Source organism: Vanellus vanellus (genome assembly GCF_965231255.1).
Source record: "Vanellus vanellus genome assembly, chromosome: Z".
Lineage (NCBI taxonomy): Eukaryota > Metazoa > Chordata > Aves > Charadriiformes > Charadriidae > Vanellus > Vanellus vanellus.
Window position 1 is genome coordinate 42,225,169 of NC_138908.1, and position 18,474 is coordinate 42,243,642.

General features: G+C 36.7%; 1 protein-coding gene across 1 annotated transcript in view; it reads right to left on the reverse strand.

The window, feature by feature from the left end:
- Positions 1 to 100: 100 nt before the first annotated feature.
- LOC309683422 (DNA excision repair protein ERCC-6-like 2) overlaps positions 101 to 18,474 on the reverse strand; it is a 35,860-nt gene continuing 17,486 nt past the window's right edge. Inside the window, exons 10-14 of the mRNA XM_082497704.1 lie at positions 12,935 to 13,006; positions 11,588 to 11,733; positions 6,548 to 6,643; positions 5,035 to 5,134; positions 101 to 305 (exon numbers count right to left, since the gene is read on the reverse strand). Coding sequence (XP_082353830.1) covers positions 147 to 305; positions 5,035 to 5,134; positions 6,548 to 6,643; positions 11,588 to 11,733; positions 12,935 to 13,006 — 573 coding nt within the window. The 3' untranslated portion in view covers positions 101 to 146. The remainder of the gene's footprint in view (positions 306 to 5,034; positions 5,135 to 6,547; positions 6,644 to 11,587; positions 11,734 to 12,934; positions 13,007 to 18,474) is intronic.

An 18,474-nucleotide genomic window follows, 5' to 3' on the forward strand; every position in this document is an offset into this window, starting at 1 on the left:
TAGCATGCCTATTTCATTTAAAGCACTGCATAGACAGGTACTGTTTATCTCTTCTATAAAGTACTTTGTCATACTTTTGAATGGAAACATCTCATGGGTAAAGAAAAAAATGTAAAACTAATATCCAGAAGTAAAAAGGTAGGACTTCACACCTCCAGGATGTCTTTGGTAAGACAGGACCCATGAGTCCTAAGTTTGAAAAGGTTATGAATCCCAAAAAGCTCTCCTTGATGTTCCTTTGATCCTTGCACTGCCTCGAAATACCGCTTGGCATTTTCACTTCCAACCACCGCACAGTGAAGTTGCTAAAACAGAACAACACAAGAGATTTCAGAAGTGTTTTCTCCAACAACATGTCAGAATTTCCTGGCATCCACATTATACACACAGCTTTAGAGTGAGCAGGCAGAAATTCCTACGGGAGGATATTTTGTTTTAATTTCCCCAGCAGATGTTGGTATAATAGACTGTGGTATAATATGAACCTGGTTGGTTTTACTGAATAAAAAAATAAAAATATTTCAAGTCTTTTACTTCATTGCTGTCTAATATCAGACACCCACTACACACTCTACTGACACTCCTCTATCTTGACTGCCTGTCCTTCTTCAATATTGAATTCTTATTATTTTTTCATAGTCCTTTGCATTGCATGCTTACTTGCTGAGGACTACATAAAAGCCACAAGATTACTTTTACTGACCTCTGAATATTTTAATTATCATGCACTCTTACTAAATAGATTGAACAAAAGTGTCTTAAAAATCTTCCAGGTGAAAAGGAAAGACAAGTAAATAGTTTGTCAGGCAGGATGAAAACATTTCTGAAGCCAGGCAGGTTTAGCTGCATTCCAGTGACTGCAAATTTTCAATACTTACATAATTGGTATATTTGAATTTAAGTGGAAGAATGTCAAAACCATGGTTTTACAGATACCAGACCTGTAATAATTTTTGTAACTGTCTCTAAGCAGTTGGTAGTTCTTCAGTTCTACTCACTTTTAGTTCTAGCACTGAACAGGTACTTTCCTAGACAGCACATCTCTTGAATTATGTAGTAACTATATAGTCAAATTCTAATTTAACTTTAGCTAAGCACAGTTTACTTATTCTTAAATTACACATGGTTTTTACAAAAGAATGCTTTAGGATACACATATAACTAACTTATTCAGGTTTCTATTATGTTAGATTTCAATTTTATTTATATCAGATTCTTCATTCACATACAGCTAGGTCAGACAACTAAACACCACTAATAAAAAAATTCAGCAATTTTGAAAGCAAATATATCCCTCACTAAGAATACACTACAAACATCACATAGCATTTTCACATAAATTCATTTCATGAAAGGGATGGATGACAAGATTTAGCTCTGAGAGCACATTCGTATAGTTCACCAAGAGCCACATGTCCACACACACTCATGGTTTCTGAATTTTCAACAGCACATAAAGGCATTTTCTTCACAACTTACACAAAATTTCCTACCTGCACTCAAATGTCAATAGCAGGGAATGCAATTCAAGTGTAAACTAAAAAAAAAATTCCCAGATTTACAATTAGTCTGTTTATTGCTTCTTGTTTGACTTGAAAAACACAAGTCAACTTGAAAAAAACAAAACAAAACAAAACAAAATGAACAAAAGAAGAGCCTTTCAAGTAATTTTATGCATGCCCTTTGGAAGTCCAAACAGACAGTATCATCCAGGTCTTCTTTATCTACAAGACCACCATCATCAAAGACCTCTGTGAAGCACAACTCACTCTTTCAGGATTTTAGTGAATATAGTTGGTCATAATCAGCTATTGATCATTTTGTAAGCCTTTCAGAGATTTCTCCTACTGATACTTGCTGTTGAAATGAATCCACAAAAGTACTTCACACAAGAGAAACTTTGCAACAGGATGCTTTCTAAGCTTTTCCATGAATGTGGATATAAAGAATAAGTCATGTGGGTTTTTTTTGCAATGAACACTCCCTTAAACCTCTCTCAAACAACACCCAGAGAGCAATACGATTGCTGCTCCTGATGTGTTTGAAAAATTAATTATTGGCTTTTATGTTTTTAGACCACCATCCCTCATAAGTAGTTTTTGGACTTACTGTGTTTTATATTTAGCTTGCCTTATCGGTATACTATTTCAACTCTTAAAACAATGTTTCTTCACTCTGAGCTTCAGATACAGAGTGTCTGAAAATTGCCCAATTACCTGCAAGCACATCAGCCCATCACCTACTTTTAACAACTTCTTAACAAGTTTTCTCCTTTTTATTTAGATAATTTCGTCAAAATTAAGCAGAACTCTTGTTTTTTTTGGCTTCTACAAAAGATTGAATTTAAGTCAGGTAAAGTAACTGTTACACTTTTGAAAGTAGTATTTTAAAGCGGGCCATACACATTAAAGAGAGCAGTTCAAGATTTGATCTTCCAGCTGTGGACTTCCTGACTATGTGCTCTGTGAAATCAGATACCATGTCTAAATACTTGATCTTAGAACATTACACAGATTTAACTACATGACAAATAAGAATGAGGATAATGACAGTGCCTATTACTGCATTTCCTACTCATCAGCCTCCAACCTCCTCCTTGTAAATAATCCAGCTACGGGAGGGTGTTGTCACTGAAGACTCAATACCAATTTTTTTCTGTTTATGGCCAAAAATTGAAATTATCCAATTTCATAAAGCTTTCTTTAATGCATGGTATCATCTGCCCACTGAGGTGACTCACGTCACCTTTTCTATGCAATGCATTCTTCAGGACAACTTTATCTCACTGATTTTCTTCCCTTCTCCAAGTTTGTAAGTCTATAATGACAGTATCTTAACTTAAAGTCAATAATCTTAGTTCTTAACTTGCAATTTTTATTGAGAAAAACATGTTCATATTTCATCTAGTTTCTTATTCTGCAGCCTGCTATTTGTTGTTCATGTTAAAGTTTGATTATTTTTGGTTCTAATTTTGATGTCATTAAGAAACAGTTGCTAGATTATGTGTTCCTCAAACCAGACACTTTGTTATTACCACTGTTAGGCTTTTACACCTATCCATGCAAGCAGCAAAATTTAGAGAGACCAATTGCTTCAGGCTGAATATTCTGACAGACAATATCACTTCTTATCTTCATAACAGCAGCAGCTACGAGCTGTTTCTGCCTCCTTTTATAAGTGAGTTTACAAAGGCAGGAGAGTAGCAATGTCATCTTGCTTTTCTTCTATAGCACTGGAAAGATTTTTGCTTTCTTTCTTCAACTTTTCAAAAAGAAAAAGCTGCCTGAATCAGACTACTGCAGATCCTAACTACAATTTTCACAGATATATTTAAGTTTTTAAATAAAATAGTTTTCTTCTCTGTATAACCCAATTAATGTATATTGCACAAATAAACTGTCAAAAGTTACAGAAAAGCTTGAATACAAATACCATTCTTTTTTGATTCTTTCACAACTGCTAAATGCTATCATGGAATCATGGAATTTTCAGAGTCGGAAGGGACCTCTAGAGATCATCTAGTCCAACTCCCCTGCTAGAGCAGCATTGCCTAGAGCACATTACTCAGGACTGCATCCAGGCGGGTCTTGAAAATCTCCAGAGAAGGGGACTCCACAACCTCCCTGGGCAGCCTGTGCCAGTGCTCTGTCACCCTCACCGTAAAGAACTGTTTCCGTGTATTTGAACAGAACTTCCTGTGTTCTAACTTGTGCCCATTGCCCCTCGTCCTGTCACTGGGAACCATTGAGAAGAGCCTGGCTCCATCCTCCTTCAACCCACCCTTTAGATACCTGTACGCCATAATAAGGTCTCCCCTCAGCCTTCTCTTCCCCAGGCTAAAGAGTCCCAGCTCTCTCAGCCTTTCCTCATAAGGGAGATGCTCCAAGCCCTTGATCATCTTCATTGCCCTACGCTGGACTCTCTCCAGCAGTTCCCTGTCCCTCTTGAACTGGGGAGCCCAAAACTGGACACAGTATTCCAGTTGTGGTCTCCCCAGCGCAGAGCAGAAGGGGAGAATGACCTCCCTCGACCTACTGGCCACACTCTTCCCTAAGCAGCCCAGGATATGGCTGGGATATATGGCCTTTTTGGCAACAAGGGCACATTGCTGGCTCATGCATTTACTATCTACCAGGACCCCCAGATCCTTCTCCTCAGAACTACTTCCCAGCAGGTCCACCCCTAACCTATACTGGTGCCTAGCATTCTTCCTCCCCAGGTGCAGGACCGTGCAGGACCATGCACTTGCTCTTGTTGAACCTCATTAGGTTCTTCTCTGCCCAGCTCTCCAGGTCACGCTGGATGGCAACGTGGCCTTCTGGAGTCTCAACCACCCCTCCCAGTTTAGTATCATCAGCGAACTTGCTGAGGATACACTCTGTCCCCTCATCCAGGTCATTGATGAATATATTGGACAAGATTGGACCGAGTATTGACCCCTGGGGGACACCACTGGTTACAGGCCTCCAACTAGACTCTGTGCCACTGATCACAACCCTCTGACTTCTGTCCCGCAGCCAACTCTCAATCCACCTCACTGTCACCTCATCTAGCCCACACCTCCTCAGCTTCCTAATGAGGATGTCATGGGAGACAGTGTCAAAAGCCTTGCTGAAGTCAAGGTAGATGACATCTGCGACTCTCCCCTCATCCAGCCAACCAGTTATAACATCATAGAAAGCTATCAGATTGGTCAAGCACAATTTACCCTTGGTAAATCCATGTTGACCGCTTCCAATAACTTCCTGTTCCTCAACGTGTTTGGAGATGACATCCAGAATGTGCCGTTCCATTACCTTCCCAGGGACAGAGGTGAGACTAACTGGCCTGTAGTTCCCTGGGTCCTCCTTCTTGTCTTTTTTGAAGAATGGAGTGATGTTGGCCTTCCTCCTTCCTATGTCCTCTTAATAATTTAAGGTAACAGTATGTATCATAAAACCAAGGTAAACTACAGTTTTGCTACAGGGTAGCTGAGCCTTCAGTAATTGAAACAGCAGAAAAGAGCTCCCAATTTCAATAGTTTGTGAACTTTACCTGTTTATAAACTTGTCGCAAGTACATCATCTCCTCCACAGTTCCCAAGGATATTAATCTGAACACTTTAACATCTTTGTACTGGCCAATCCTATAAGCTCTGCAAGGACAGTAGCATATTAAAACACATATTTTTTATCAGTTAAAAAAAAAAAAAAGACAGCTCTTAAGGGTAGTAAAATGAATCATTTTTTTAAAAAAAGCATTCCCATAAACAAAAGTGCTCTAAATCATTTATGAGTCAGTTGGGTTTTGGTTTTTTTGGTTGGTTTTTTTTTGGCCATGTTCCCCCCACCCTTCCCAAGTTTTCCTCAATATTTCATTCCCTTTTCCTTTACCCTTAGTTTTCCAAGTTTCTTCCCAGGCCTAGCTAGTTGAAAAAGCTTTCTCCTCAATTTGTGTCTCAAGACCTGTCTCCCATCTCCCTTGAAAACCCATCTTCCACGATGTTTTCTCAGTTTGTATTCCCCCCACCCGCCCCACCTCCACCTGCTCTTGCACAAGATATTCTCCTAATTGCATTATATAGGAGTTAGATCATTGATTACTTTGGGGACTATGTTCTTTCTTAACTTTATAAAACACTTTGCAATTTACAACATAACAAGAACAGCTAACAAACAGGTAGTACTCTATCTAGATAACAAGCTCTGAGGCTTCTAATAGATTATATGGTGAAAATTCAAGACAGGGTGAACCAATTCATAGAAATATGGTCTTACAAGGATTCTTTAAAGAAAGTCTCTTTCAACAATACACATTTCTGTTACACATATTTCTCTAAAACAGGTGAACATAAACACCTCTTAAAAGTCAGAAAACACCTTAAAAGGGAATTAAGTAATTGGATGAGACAACAGAAACAAGTTTCGTTCTGTTCACAATAATATATAAATCTACTGAATTTTGAAGGCTTCCAATATTCTTTACTTTAGCTATTCACAGGTCTGTCCTGAATTCCTAGGGAAACATCCTACAATCAAAAAGCAATGAAAGAAAAATCCAGATTCCTGGAAATCCTCTAATGGCATAATATCAGAGATAGAAGTGAGTGCTGAAAAGACACCCATCTCCACTAGGGTGAAGCAGAAAAGAACATAAATGTTTTTCTTCAAGGATTCTGGAATTCAAAACATCACTTGAACTAGGGTCAATTACAACCTACTCTGTCCTGACAAACACAGGAAAAATGCCATCCAGCTACACACACACGTACTTGTTCTAGAGATCAAAAAGTTACAGTAACTATGGCTTTTTTTTTTTTTTATTATTTTTAATGAGCCCATCATCACAGTGCCACAAAAATAAAATGGAAAATAAGTTGTAAAATTCAGGGTTAAAAACAAGAACAAAGCTAAAAAAATTTAGCTAGACATTTCTTACTGTCTTGTGGACAAGTCAGACTATGTAAAAAATGTGTTCCCTTAGGAAAGTTTAGTTGGACAATTAGATTATGGGATCATAGCAAAAGAAGAGTACAACATGGATTAAGTTCTGTATTTTGAGTGTGTACCTGTCAATAGCTTGAAGATCATTTGCTGGGTTCCATGTAGGATCAAACAGTATAACGACATTGGCACCAACAAAATTAAGACCCAGGCCACCAGCCCTAAAAACATAAAAGTGAAAAAACAGAATTATTTGACAGTAAGAAAAACAGAACCATTTTTTTTTCAGTGTATTAGGTCTGTATTAGCATATCTATCCCCAACATAAAAAAAGAGCACAATAGATACTGAAAATAGTGGGGTACAGCTTTTTCTTACAGTTGCATTAATAAGTACCAAGTACGTAAATAACCACTGCTGTAAAATGCAGTCATCTTACCTAAGTAGCAAGAAAATTACAAGCTGTATGACTAGCTGAGTCATAACTAACTGATGTCACATTACTATAGTAAAAGTCCTGATTGCTACTTTATACCCAACTGAGCCCTACACAGGCCAACTCCCCCAACAACTATACTGAAATTCATAACTACTTATGCCAGCTAACATTATAGAAGGAGGAAAACTATGGATTCAATAAAAACTTTGCATTACATTTTACTTCCTCTAATCCCAGAACACAATTTTGACAATAACACTGTGTAGCTTCCACTAAAATAGTCACTGTCTAGGGTAAGTCATATCTATAAGACTGAATAACTGTCACAAGTACATTTGTACAGTAGGTAAGTGAACTGTTAAAAATATAGCTGGCCACACAGCTGCATATCAGCAACATTAATAACTGTCATTCTGTCATTAAAAGGAAAAAAAAAAAAAAATCACTGTAAGAAAATTGTCTCCTGTGGGGGTAAGGAGTCACAGATGTACCAGTTACATAGTCTTAAATGTTCAACAGCTGTACTGTGCTTTCGGGTAAAGCCTGCAAGCCAGTAAAGAACTTAAGCATACACTTAACCTGAGGTAGCTAATTAATGCCCTTGCTGAATCTAACAAAACTGTTACTTGGAACACATCGATGGATGATTTGATAGGAACAAAAGTGAGGAAAATACCACTTCTCATCCAGCTGCAAAACAAGCAAATACTGAAAATTCTTTTCAACTGGCTCAACCAACTTTCCTACAAAACACGCCAAAATAATATTATTAATTTAACTACTAAAGTAATTCTTTACATTGACACAAACAACACTAATTTCAAGTGTCTTTTTCTGAATGAGATACCACAAAACTGCAAAAAGTCAATCCAATTTAATTTACCAAGCACCTGGTTTTAATAGATTACTTTATATTCTGCTTGTTTAAAGCAGTGGGAAAGGTAAAGTTTCCAGGTATGTGAATAAATGGAGGCAGAACCCAAGAGCTTATGGAGCCCCACCACCTTTCGGTCTTCATGGAATCTTTGTTAATGTAAATACAGTTGTGGCCTCTTCCTTCCAGGTGTGGTGTGGTGTTAGGTTAGTTAAATCTGGAATAGGAGAGGATGTGGGAACCTGCCAATATTAACGGAGGTTTCCGGAGGATGAGTGCTGTCAGAGTTTGAAACGCTGAATAAAAATCTTTGTATTTTTCAGAATACCTTACTGTATTTTGCAATTTTGGTATATATTTCTTTTCAGTGAGGACAGAATTCAGCATCTCATCTTACCAAACTGACCCTGCAGTCAGACTGAAACATAAGTCAACATGTTTTTCCAAATGCTTTCTCATAAAAATTGCAATATTTGGAACTGAAAAATGAATTAAACCTCAGTGCAAAGCCTTAGTGTTAGTAAAACAGACTGACTACGGAAATTAACTAAACAGGATACTAAGCTTTATAAAGATTTTCATTTTCAACATTTTTAGGTATGCCAAAAAACTTTAGAGACTCCAAAACAGAAAAAGAACTACTCCTATATCCTTCATGGACAGAAGGATGCAGTAGTTAGTTTGTGCATTGTAAAGAATATCTTACATTTTAAATGTGATTTTAGCCAGTGGTTAAAGTCATTATTGTAAGATAGTACATGCAAATTACTATAATACAGCTGAAATGTAGTACCCTGTATGAAATGTCTCATAATGGTTCTGTTCCAAACGATCATCTTATTTAAAACTGCACACTGTGTTAAATAAATAGCTTGTGTTTATATCCTGTCTCTGACAACTTAATATCACAATGTTCAGAAGGTACAAAACAATATCACATTATCAAAGTTTCCATGAAACCTGTGACTACATAATTCTCTTTACTGAGGTAAGTTTTTCATAGTTTATAAGTTCTCCGTTTCAGTGAGACCTTGCGGGTCAGAATTCTTTGAATGTGTTTACATGCACATTAAAAATTATTTACAACACAGTTGTGAAGAATTCAAATTAAGTGAAGCCCTGAAAAAGTACAAAGTAATGGACAGCACTCCAGTAACAGAGAGTAACTGAGAATGTGCATGGATGCACATACTATAACCTTTCACGATAAAATATATCTCCAAATTTCTCTAACCATCATCTCTTCATCATCGAAGCACTCCTCTTTACATAATAAAGAAAACTGAGAAGCAGAAATAAACTTTAATTTATAATTATTCTGAAGGAATTCATCTACAGAAAAACTATTGTGGAAAACCCAGAGAATAGTGATTTAGCTTTAAAGGTGGGAACACTTGCTGCTCTTATTTCTTCCAGAACACTGCAATGGATCAGGACTGCACAGACTTCAGTATTGCACATATGCAGTTCCCCTTCTTCAGGCTAAGCAGCACAAATGGAGTTGCAAGCTACATTCTCCTATCAACTTATAGCAACTCCAGCAGTACTTTAATGTTTCTATGCATGACCAAAAATCCCCTTCCTTTCTTCCAAATAATCATACATTTTCTCAGTAACACCAGCAGAGTACTGAAGTATTCTGAAACAGACTTTACTTCATAAGCCTTAGAAGTTCCAACAGATGCATATCTATTTTTTCATAATGCTCAAGGCTGAAATCATAATCTATACCTACTGGTTTGATGGAATTTGTAAGCTCTGAAGAAATCAATCATATTTTCTCTCAGACATAAAACATTTATCCCTATAGCTGTATTAGTCATACCTATCCATAAAAGCATTATGGATAGCTACACGACTTTGTTTGATACTAACATTAACTGCAATACTTGAGGTTAAGCTATATAGATAGGCAGTTTTTGTTTCGGCATTGTTTTGGGTTTTTTTTAACTTTATTGTATAAGGTCCTATTTCTCAAAAACTCATCAACCAATTAAAATTAGGATTTCCAAATTTCTATAGGCAATTCCAGGCAGAAACAGCATTTTGCCAGTATAAAAATATGGAATATAAACCAGGAATATTGTAAATTTAACAGTGAAGTCATCACCACTGTCTGCACTGTAACTCACTAATTTATAGATTGGAGCTTCCTGTTTAAAGTTATTTTAACTGCGCCAGTGGAATATAATGGCAGACTTAAGATCACTATGCGGGGAATTCGTCCTTTGCGGAATGCATTTTTGCAGCCAAAAGACTGTGCAAGTATTTTCAGTGAAAATCAACATTTGGCTCTTCAAGCAATGGGACTTTCAGAACACGTACAAATTGACTACACAGAACAGTCGGCCAAAAACTTTGCAAGAAAGTACAGACAGAAGAGCATGACCCAATTCTGTCAACTTACTATGTGTTGAAAAATAAAGAATATACTGTGAAGCCCTAATGCCTGAAATCTGAGTAAGAGGAAGGATGAATCTCTTGTAGAGTAGAACTGTGATAAATAACTTTCTGATTTCCAAAGGATTACAAAATCAAAGCTGCTTCTATTACTTGTATCAAGCAAGCAAAAAGGTAACATTTTTTTATCTGTGATAAACTAAAAATAGAATTGCACCTTCTGTTTTTCTTAGCAAGCACTGATTATTTTGACTGCAATTCCATCATTGTTTGTTCCTTCCATTTACTAATATGAGAAACACTAAGAACAACAGAATCAAGAGTCTCATCTCAAGCACCACCAGCAGGCACGGAAAGCTCACCAATCTCTGTATTCACAAGCTCTAAGAGCAAAAAGTCCAGCTCTGTTTTACTGACCTTCATTTTTATTTCTATGTAAATTAATGGAACAGAACTGAAAAGGTTATAATTACACAACTGAACTAGACTGACAGAAGCACAAACTAGAGAGTCTTTCCTAATGCTACAGATGCAGTAATTTCCTGCAGTCTTGGCACAAAGAATAGGGACCCATGAAGGTCTTAGGGAAGCTGATGGCCAGGTTCCACAGTTGACAGAGATTACAAACAAATGTGCACGACCAACAAAACAAATCTCTTCCCACATGCACCAGAGAGTATCTGAAGACAGTTCTGACATGCACGTGTAACAGTCTTTAGGATTATGTTTAACTTCTTACGTTAAACTTATGCTTAACGTTAAACAGAGGTAGTGTAGATCCTCCTATCTAACTCCAACACGCACACTTTCAGTAAAGAAGGACCAAAGTGACCGTATAGGCAAGAAAAGCATATCTGCATGTTTCATTGAGTTTCCCTGAGTTTCCTCTGGGCAGGAAGATTATCTTTGTTTGCTTTCTGCCCTTGCCTGGTAACAAACTTCCAAGATGAAACATGGAAGTAATTGGGGAAGGGTCATCATATTTTCATTAATTTTAGTTGAACATCTTGCTCTATTTAAAAAGAATTCACTATCCTTCATAAACTGATAAGCAAACCTGATAGTCTAATACATTTTTAAAAGACAATCAAGGATTGTTTGAAGTATTTTAAATAGACTTACACTAATCAACATGGTCAATAAATTACAGGAACACTGAAAGATAATTTTTAGTTCAATATAGCATTTCACGTTTCCTCACTCTTACAGCAAGTGGAAATTTAAAACTAGGATTCAGGAGACCTGCTTGTTTCAGATCAGTCCTCATAAAGCAGAGGAGAGGGGAAGGGAGGAAGTCTTCAGATATTTTAAGAAGCTTCAGTCCACAGCCAAATGAACAACTCACTCTCTCAAAAAAATAATCCCTGCCAAGGTCACCACATAAAACAAAGAGTAACCTATTTACTAAACACTAGCAAGGCAGAGCAAAACAGACAAGTTAAATTTTCTTACATTGTAGATACAAGACATATGTTAATTTCTTGAACACTGTTGAAGTCTCTTACAATTCTGATCCTATCTTCTGATTTTGTACTTCCATCAAGTCTTCGGTAATCTAGCCCAGATGCCATACAGTATTGTTCCAGCACATCTAGCAACTGGGTGGAAAAATAAAGAAAGACTAAGTGCTTAATATTATCTTTTCAATTAAATGTAACCACAGAGGCCATGCTTCTCAAATATATTTTCAATAGAACAAGCATTGAAAATAAGCATAGATCTTCCCCATTTTGATATCAACATCCTTGACAATCTTTAGCTGTGATTCTACAGCACTCAAGGTCACTAATGTTGGTCTGCTGTGGTCTCACTCAATCCTCCAACCCTGGCTGCCTGTCACACCTCTAAATGATGCTGAGTCAGCTCAGCCCATTAAGCAGGCAGGCAACTTAAACAGTTTCCTACCGTCATAGCAAGTTCCAATGACTTCAAGTATGGTAAATGAGCACCAGAGCCAGCACAGAGAAACAGGGTGGTATGCACAGGCAGAGTTCAAAGGGACAGAGTGAAAGAGAATGCAGTAACCAGCAGTCAGTCTGGTCTTAAGCACTGTGAAGCCTAAGCACGTGAGCATTTTACTACTACATCTAAATATTAAACTTGCAGTCTGCCTTAAAGCCACAAATTTATTGAATATTTCAGACCATTCACACCATTATTCATTATTCATATTCATTCACACCAGTATTTTTTAATACTTTTTAATGCTATCATTATGAGTACTTAAGTAAAGAAAACCATATTACGTTTGCATCATTTCAGGAAACATATTATTCCCTAACAAGAAAATCAAGACGCAAGTCCCTTGAAAATTAAGTGTGCGTACACCTCTTGCTCCATTTAAACACTGTTTTCAGTTCAAACCATCTGGCGTAAAAAGTCTCAAGGTTGAAGTTTCATCACTGGTCATGGTCAAAAGCCAGCTGAACAGAGGAAATGTAACTACTTGCAGTGCTAACACAAAGGCTGTACCATATTTCAGTTGTATTTTGCCATGACACTGCTCTAACTGAAGACACAACAGCTGAACTCAGCATGAGCCATCTACAACTGAAGTAATACAACAGTTTTAAAAAACTCTGAAGGCAGCACAGTGTTACAGTTGTTTTACCATCACCATTTTTATCATGAGATAACATAAAGTTTCAACATGCTTCTGGAGTATGGCACACTGTCCTTCTCATCACTATTTCCCATAATACAGAGAGAAAGGAAATGTGATTGACAGCTGTCACCTCAGTACTTTAACCTTGAGAACCCACTGCTGCAGTTAACTGATAAAAATCATATGGAGCTCACCTTTGTGGAAAAGGAAAAAAGAAGAACTTTATCCTTGTTTTTTCTGAAGTGATTTAAAAGCTGCTGAAGGACCTGTAACAAACCAGAGAACACAAATGAAGAGATTTTATCTACAGGTCATCTCACACACACTTACTTGTGTTTTCAGCCTTTAAACAGGCTACACTAATTAATTGTTCGCAAGGTGAAGCAGAGGCATAACAAAAACAAAAAACCACTACCATAATAAATGTGCCAAATGTTATGGAGATGCCAGACTGATGCACTGTTTGGTCATCTACATGGAAATCCTGCTATAACAAAGCTCCTCATACTACTAACAGGTAAATTCAGAAGCTATTTGTGTCAGTGCATAGACTGCAACAAAACGTTACTCATCTCATGTGCTAGCTCAGCTTGTGAATTTTTGCATTTAGCAAATCCACACAATTCCCCTGAAAACAGGAAGGTCTGTTTAAGTTTTCTGTGCTACATCTGAGTTCAGAACTTCTTGGAACTTGTCTTCTTAAAATAATCAGTGAGATGTATGCCACTCCCCGCTCCCACTCTCGTCTGTTGCTCTGTTTACAGTAGGATCCAGCTTCCCAGACTCTCCACAGACCTTGAAATGCCAATAATCCGCCCACACACAATGTTCTTCTGGTGGGGAAGCAAATAATCCACAGCCTTGTGTATAATAGTGATACTGTTATTTTCAAAAGAAGCATGTCCACATCTGGCAATGGCAGCTCCAGAGTACTGCGCAGAAGCAATACACAAAGGGGAAAGCAGAATTTTCTGTACTATGTCTGTAGCTTTCTCCCACTGGGCAATAAATATTTTAAACTTACATTTATTCAGTGATAAATACATAAACGGTTCATCAACATTGATTTCTCTAAAAGCCTAACAAATTTTTGACAACCAAATAATGAGGAATGTTTATATTAAATTTACAGTTCTGGATAATATCTAGAATATAAAATAGTAATTCTACATCACTTATAAGCCCTTTTGTATATATTAGCCAGCCAGTAACAAGTGAAAACAAGGTACAAACAAGGTAATTTTTCCCTGGTTTCATTGTACAACAACATATAAACCAGAATTTATTTTATTAGGAAAAAACTCACACCAGGTAATTTAACAAGAGCTGAATGACTTATATTTGCGTTCTATTTAGCCACATTAAGAAACAGAAAAAAAAACAGTAACATGCTTTTAAAGTAGGATGAATTTGGCTACTGTATTATTGTTGTTATTATTAGAGAAAAGTATAGGTCAAATAATGAATTTCCTATAGGAAGACACACAAACAAATCCACCCAGTCCGTTTAAATAAAATGGATCAATGTCATGCCCACTGGGATTTTAGGTATTCTGGAGTAAAGAACAGCTCAGATGAACAGGGTTTTGCACCACAGAGAAAGAAATTATGTGCTCGCACACTAGAGTATTATCCTGAAAGTCGTTAGTCTGAAAAAGAAATACTTTATCACATTCAAGAAAGAGTAACATGCTCTTTGTAAGAGACCGTATGGATTTGAATGCGTACCTCCCCATTACTTCACAGTGTGAGCAGACTGTGATGAAATTTTACCTCTCACATCTGAGAATACCTTGTTCGTATCCAGCCTATAGTGGTTTTAAGCCTTCAAAACCACGCGTGCCTGGGTTAAGGTTATGTTTAATAGTGGAGGTTACTATTATTTGCAAGGTGCTCCAGTAGACTTCCATTTGCCTACTGAAATCTTAATAAAATGCCAGGCAAAATAAATAAACCAATCAAATATAGTTACTCCTATGAGATTTCTACTAATTAAGGACACTATTCCAGAACTCCACAAATGGATGTCTGTGGAAATATTACACACACAGTTTAAATAAATAAAAAAAAAAAAAGTTGTTTCAAGCACCCAGACATTTAATAGCCCTTTTCACTTAGAAAGAATATAGAGTATCTCTGAGCCAGAATTTTAAGAAAACTGTAGAAATAGTCAGACAAAGTAGTGATGAGAATTACTGAGGGCTTTTAAAACTCCCCTTATTTTTCTTACTTCTTTTCCCTAATATTTCTGTGTGAACAGTCTCCAATCTTTGTGTTTAAAAAAGCAATGGAATCACTTGTCCTTACACTTTGTGGGTCCCCCTTTCTTCCTTCATGATGGAAAAAGGTGGTTTCCAAACAAGGCACTGAACTCCTTTCACTTCAGTCCTCACATATTCAACTATTTCAAGTTCAAAATCTAGGCATGAAATCCACCTTGTGATAGATAGTGTCAGCAAAGTCTTCTGAAAACTGCATGTTCTGCAGTATGATTGAAAATGAAGGGATAATTCCACAAAAATAGCTGAAGTTCAGATCACGTCACTGTGTTATTACTTACCTCCCACCATAATGAGGATGTATTAGCCATAGGTGTACCATCAATGCTTATAGGTGTACATTTGAATTATAGGGACTGTTTTTTCCAGGCTCTTGTTATAATCTTGAATAGAGAACAGCAAACCTGGTGTGGTACGCTGTTAAATGCTACAGCTTGCAAAACACGTAGAGGTGACTGCAGCCACAACATAAGGTAGGACACAAACACCAATATGCCACACTCTTACACTCCATTCAAACAATTCTAGTTTTACTAGTGGCAGTAGGCATGTTCCACAGTACAAAAACTTATGCTTTCCCATGTGTTTTATCTCTGCTTGGTGAGAGAACAGAAGGTGTTTTAGCAGGTTAACCTTTTCAACCTTTCAAAACAGTTACAACTGCTTAGCTAGTGAACTTCATTAACAAATCCTGGCCTTTCCCCTGCCCTAAGTATATTTAAATAAATACCACAAACTTTTCCTTTGCAAATATGCTCATCTACAAAAGAATAATCACCTGTGCCAAAATTTCCAGGTAACCTGGAAAGTAAGAAAAATAAGGGGAGTTTTAAAAGCCCTCAGTAATTATCATTTTCATTTAAAGGACTAAATAATGCCTAATCAATCTATGCTACCAGATGAAAGTTAGAAAAGTATTTCAATTAGTTTCTAGAATTTACATCTTCTGTTCTTTAAATAAAGTATTATAGTGGGACAAGGCAATCAAAACCATTTTACTATAATTTGTCTCATTTATTTCCAAATAAACATGTTAAAAATATATGAAGTTGTTTTAAAATTCGAGTATCTGATGACTCTCCTCTAATTACTGTCTGATGGTAAGAGGACCTTCTAAATAGAATGCCTTCTGAATCACTTTGGGATGATTTTGATTTTTATGCTCTGGAAGCAAACAGCTTCTGTTTTAAAATTCAGAACAGAAAACAAGATGTAGACAATCTCTTCTCACAAGACAAACCTACAATTCAATCAGCAGCAGCAAAAAGAGCCACCACAATACCAGACACCTATGAACCAATTTTTGGCATCATAATTATTCTTAGGTCAAATTTAATGGACTCAAAAAACACCTTATTTTTCAATGATGGCTACTTGGCCCAGTACATAAACTCCTCCTTCCAGGCACAGACATATCAGCACACAGTTCAGAATATTATGTTTATACTAAGATATATTTCATGAACTGACACAAAATTTGAGTTCCCCTTAAAAGAGAAAGCAGCCCAATTTCCCTCAAAGTAAGCAATTCTTTCAATAATTCTTAGATAAATTCTATCCACTTTGCAATGGACCAAAACAGATTTCCAAAATAAACCATCACATATACAAAAACAGAAGTCACTAACAGTAAAAAACATTCTATAAGTCTACTGGGCTGTCATAAATGCAGCATTAGAAAACGCTTCTATTCTATAATTCATAAAGTAAAAAACAAACCAAACAAGCAGAACACCTCCTAATATAACGAGGTCATATTTTCTTATGTCAGAGGAAAGAAAGGTCCGTGTTGCTTTGTACCTTTGCCTACTACTACTGCAGTGTAGTGTCTAATCTGACTTTTTTTAAAAGGTCAGAGTAATAAAATGTTCTGTGAAAGAATTATAGCAATTTTTAAATTTCCTTTCTTAGTTTTCTACAGAAACTTACATTGCACTTATCTCTCACCTACCAAGCATACTAAAGAAGTACTTTTCAATATAAATATTACTTCAAAAACACAAGGTCAGATTTTGAAATCCAGTTTCCCATGAATACACTTTACTTTTTTTAAAAAATGGAAATTCTCCATACCAAAGCTCTTCTCAAGAATATGTGCTTATGTAGGATTTGGGCTTGGGGTTTTTGGGGAGGTTGTGGGTTTTTTGTCCTTTAGGTTTTTGTTTGTTTTTTTCCCAATTACCTACAATCTATATAAAAAATATCTTGAAATATGGGAATATTGATCAGTACAGACTGATAACAAGATAAAAGATCAAAAATTAAATAAAAAGTGTAATCAGGAATTTCTCTAGTGAGACAGAAGGAAGATAAGCATTTGATGATTCATTAACAATAAAAAAAAAACAACAACACAACAGGAGTAATCACAATGCTAGTAGCTTATTACTTTTAATCATGCATTTCTCATCTTGTTCTACTTGGGCGTTGGACTAGATAACCTTTAAAGATCCCCTCCAACTCAAACTATTCTATGATTCTACTTATGTTTGGGCAATTTATCCAGATACGTAAATTGGCCTATCTACCAGTAGCTCAGAGATTCATTTTTCTAACCATGTGGATCTCTCAATGTCAAAAGTAAACATTCAACCTGCCTAACATCTCATTAGTATCAAGGGATCAGCACAAGCTCAGGATACTTAAAAAGGTCACAGCCTCTGCTCTCTTGCCACCTCAGTTGTGCTCTTACTCTGGCACTGCAATATAGCAGAATCTTCTTCTTTACCACCCAAGGCCACTCCACACAAGCATGAGAAGAGCTTTACTGCTACCAGCCAAGGTTACACCCAACCACACAGCCACAGACAGCTGCAGCCCTGAGAAGACACTGTAGTTCATACTGTCCCAGAAGCAACTTGGACTTAAGGTCACGGTTTGGAACAGATTCCTCTGAAAAGGCAGCTCTGTAAACTGCAGACTTTATAGGCGCATAACATTGGAACCTCTGCCTTAACTCAGGCATTTTTGCTTGCCAGTGCTGTTCACTACTGTGTCAAAAAACACATAATGAAAGTGTCATGAGGCTGTGCTGGTGTGAACTACACAATAGCCCCACGAGAAAAATTTCTAGAGAAAGCAAAATTAGTTTTAACCAACAAAAGAAAAGCTTCATAAGCACTACTGAAGATCATGGTCTTAGTTTTTACAGATATGTATTGAATATTTGCTGATAGCTAATTAACAATAAATTTCAGTTTCATGAAATATCAAACTGTATATAACGGAGATAATATGCAGGCCTCTCACACGTATGTAATAACAGAAAACAAAGAAGTTGCTTGCATAATAACAAATCAATAAAATGATAACAACCACTACTGTTACAAAAAACATAGCCTGGCTACTGCCTCCCTTCAGTCCCAACTATCACCTGAATATCCAGGTTTATATGCTCATCTACATAACAAAAATATAGTATACTCCATTCTGCATGGCTTCTCACCCTCCAGTTA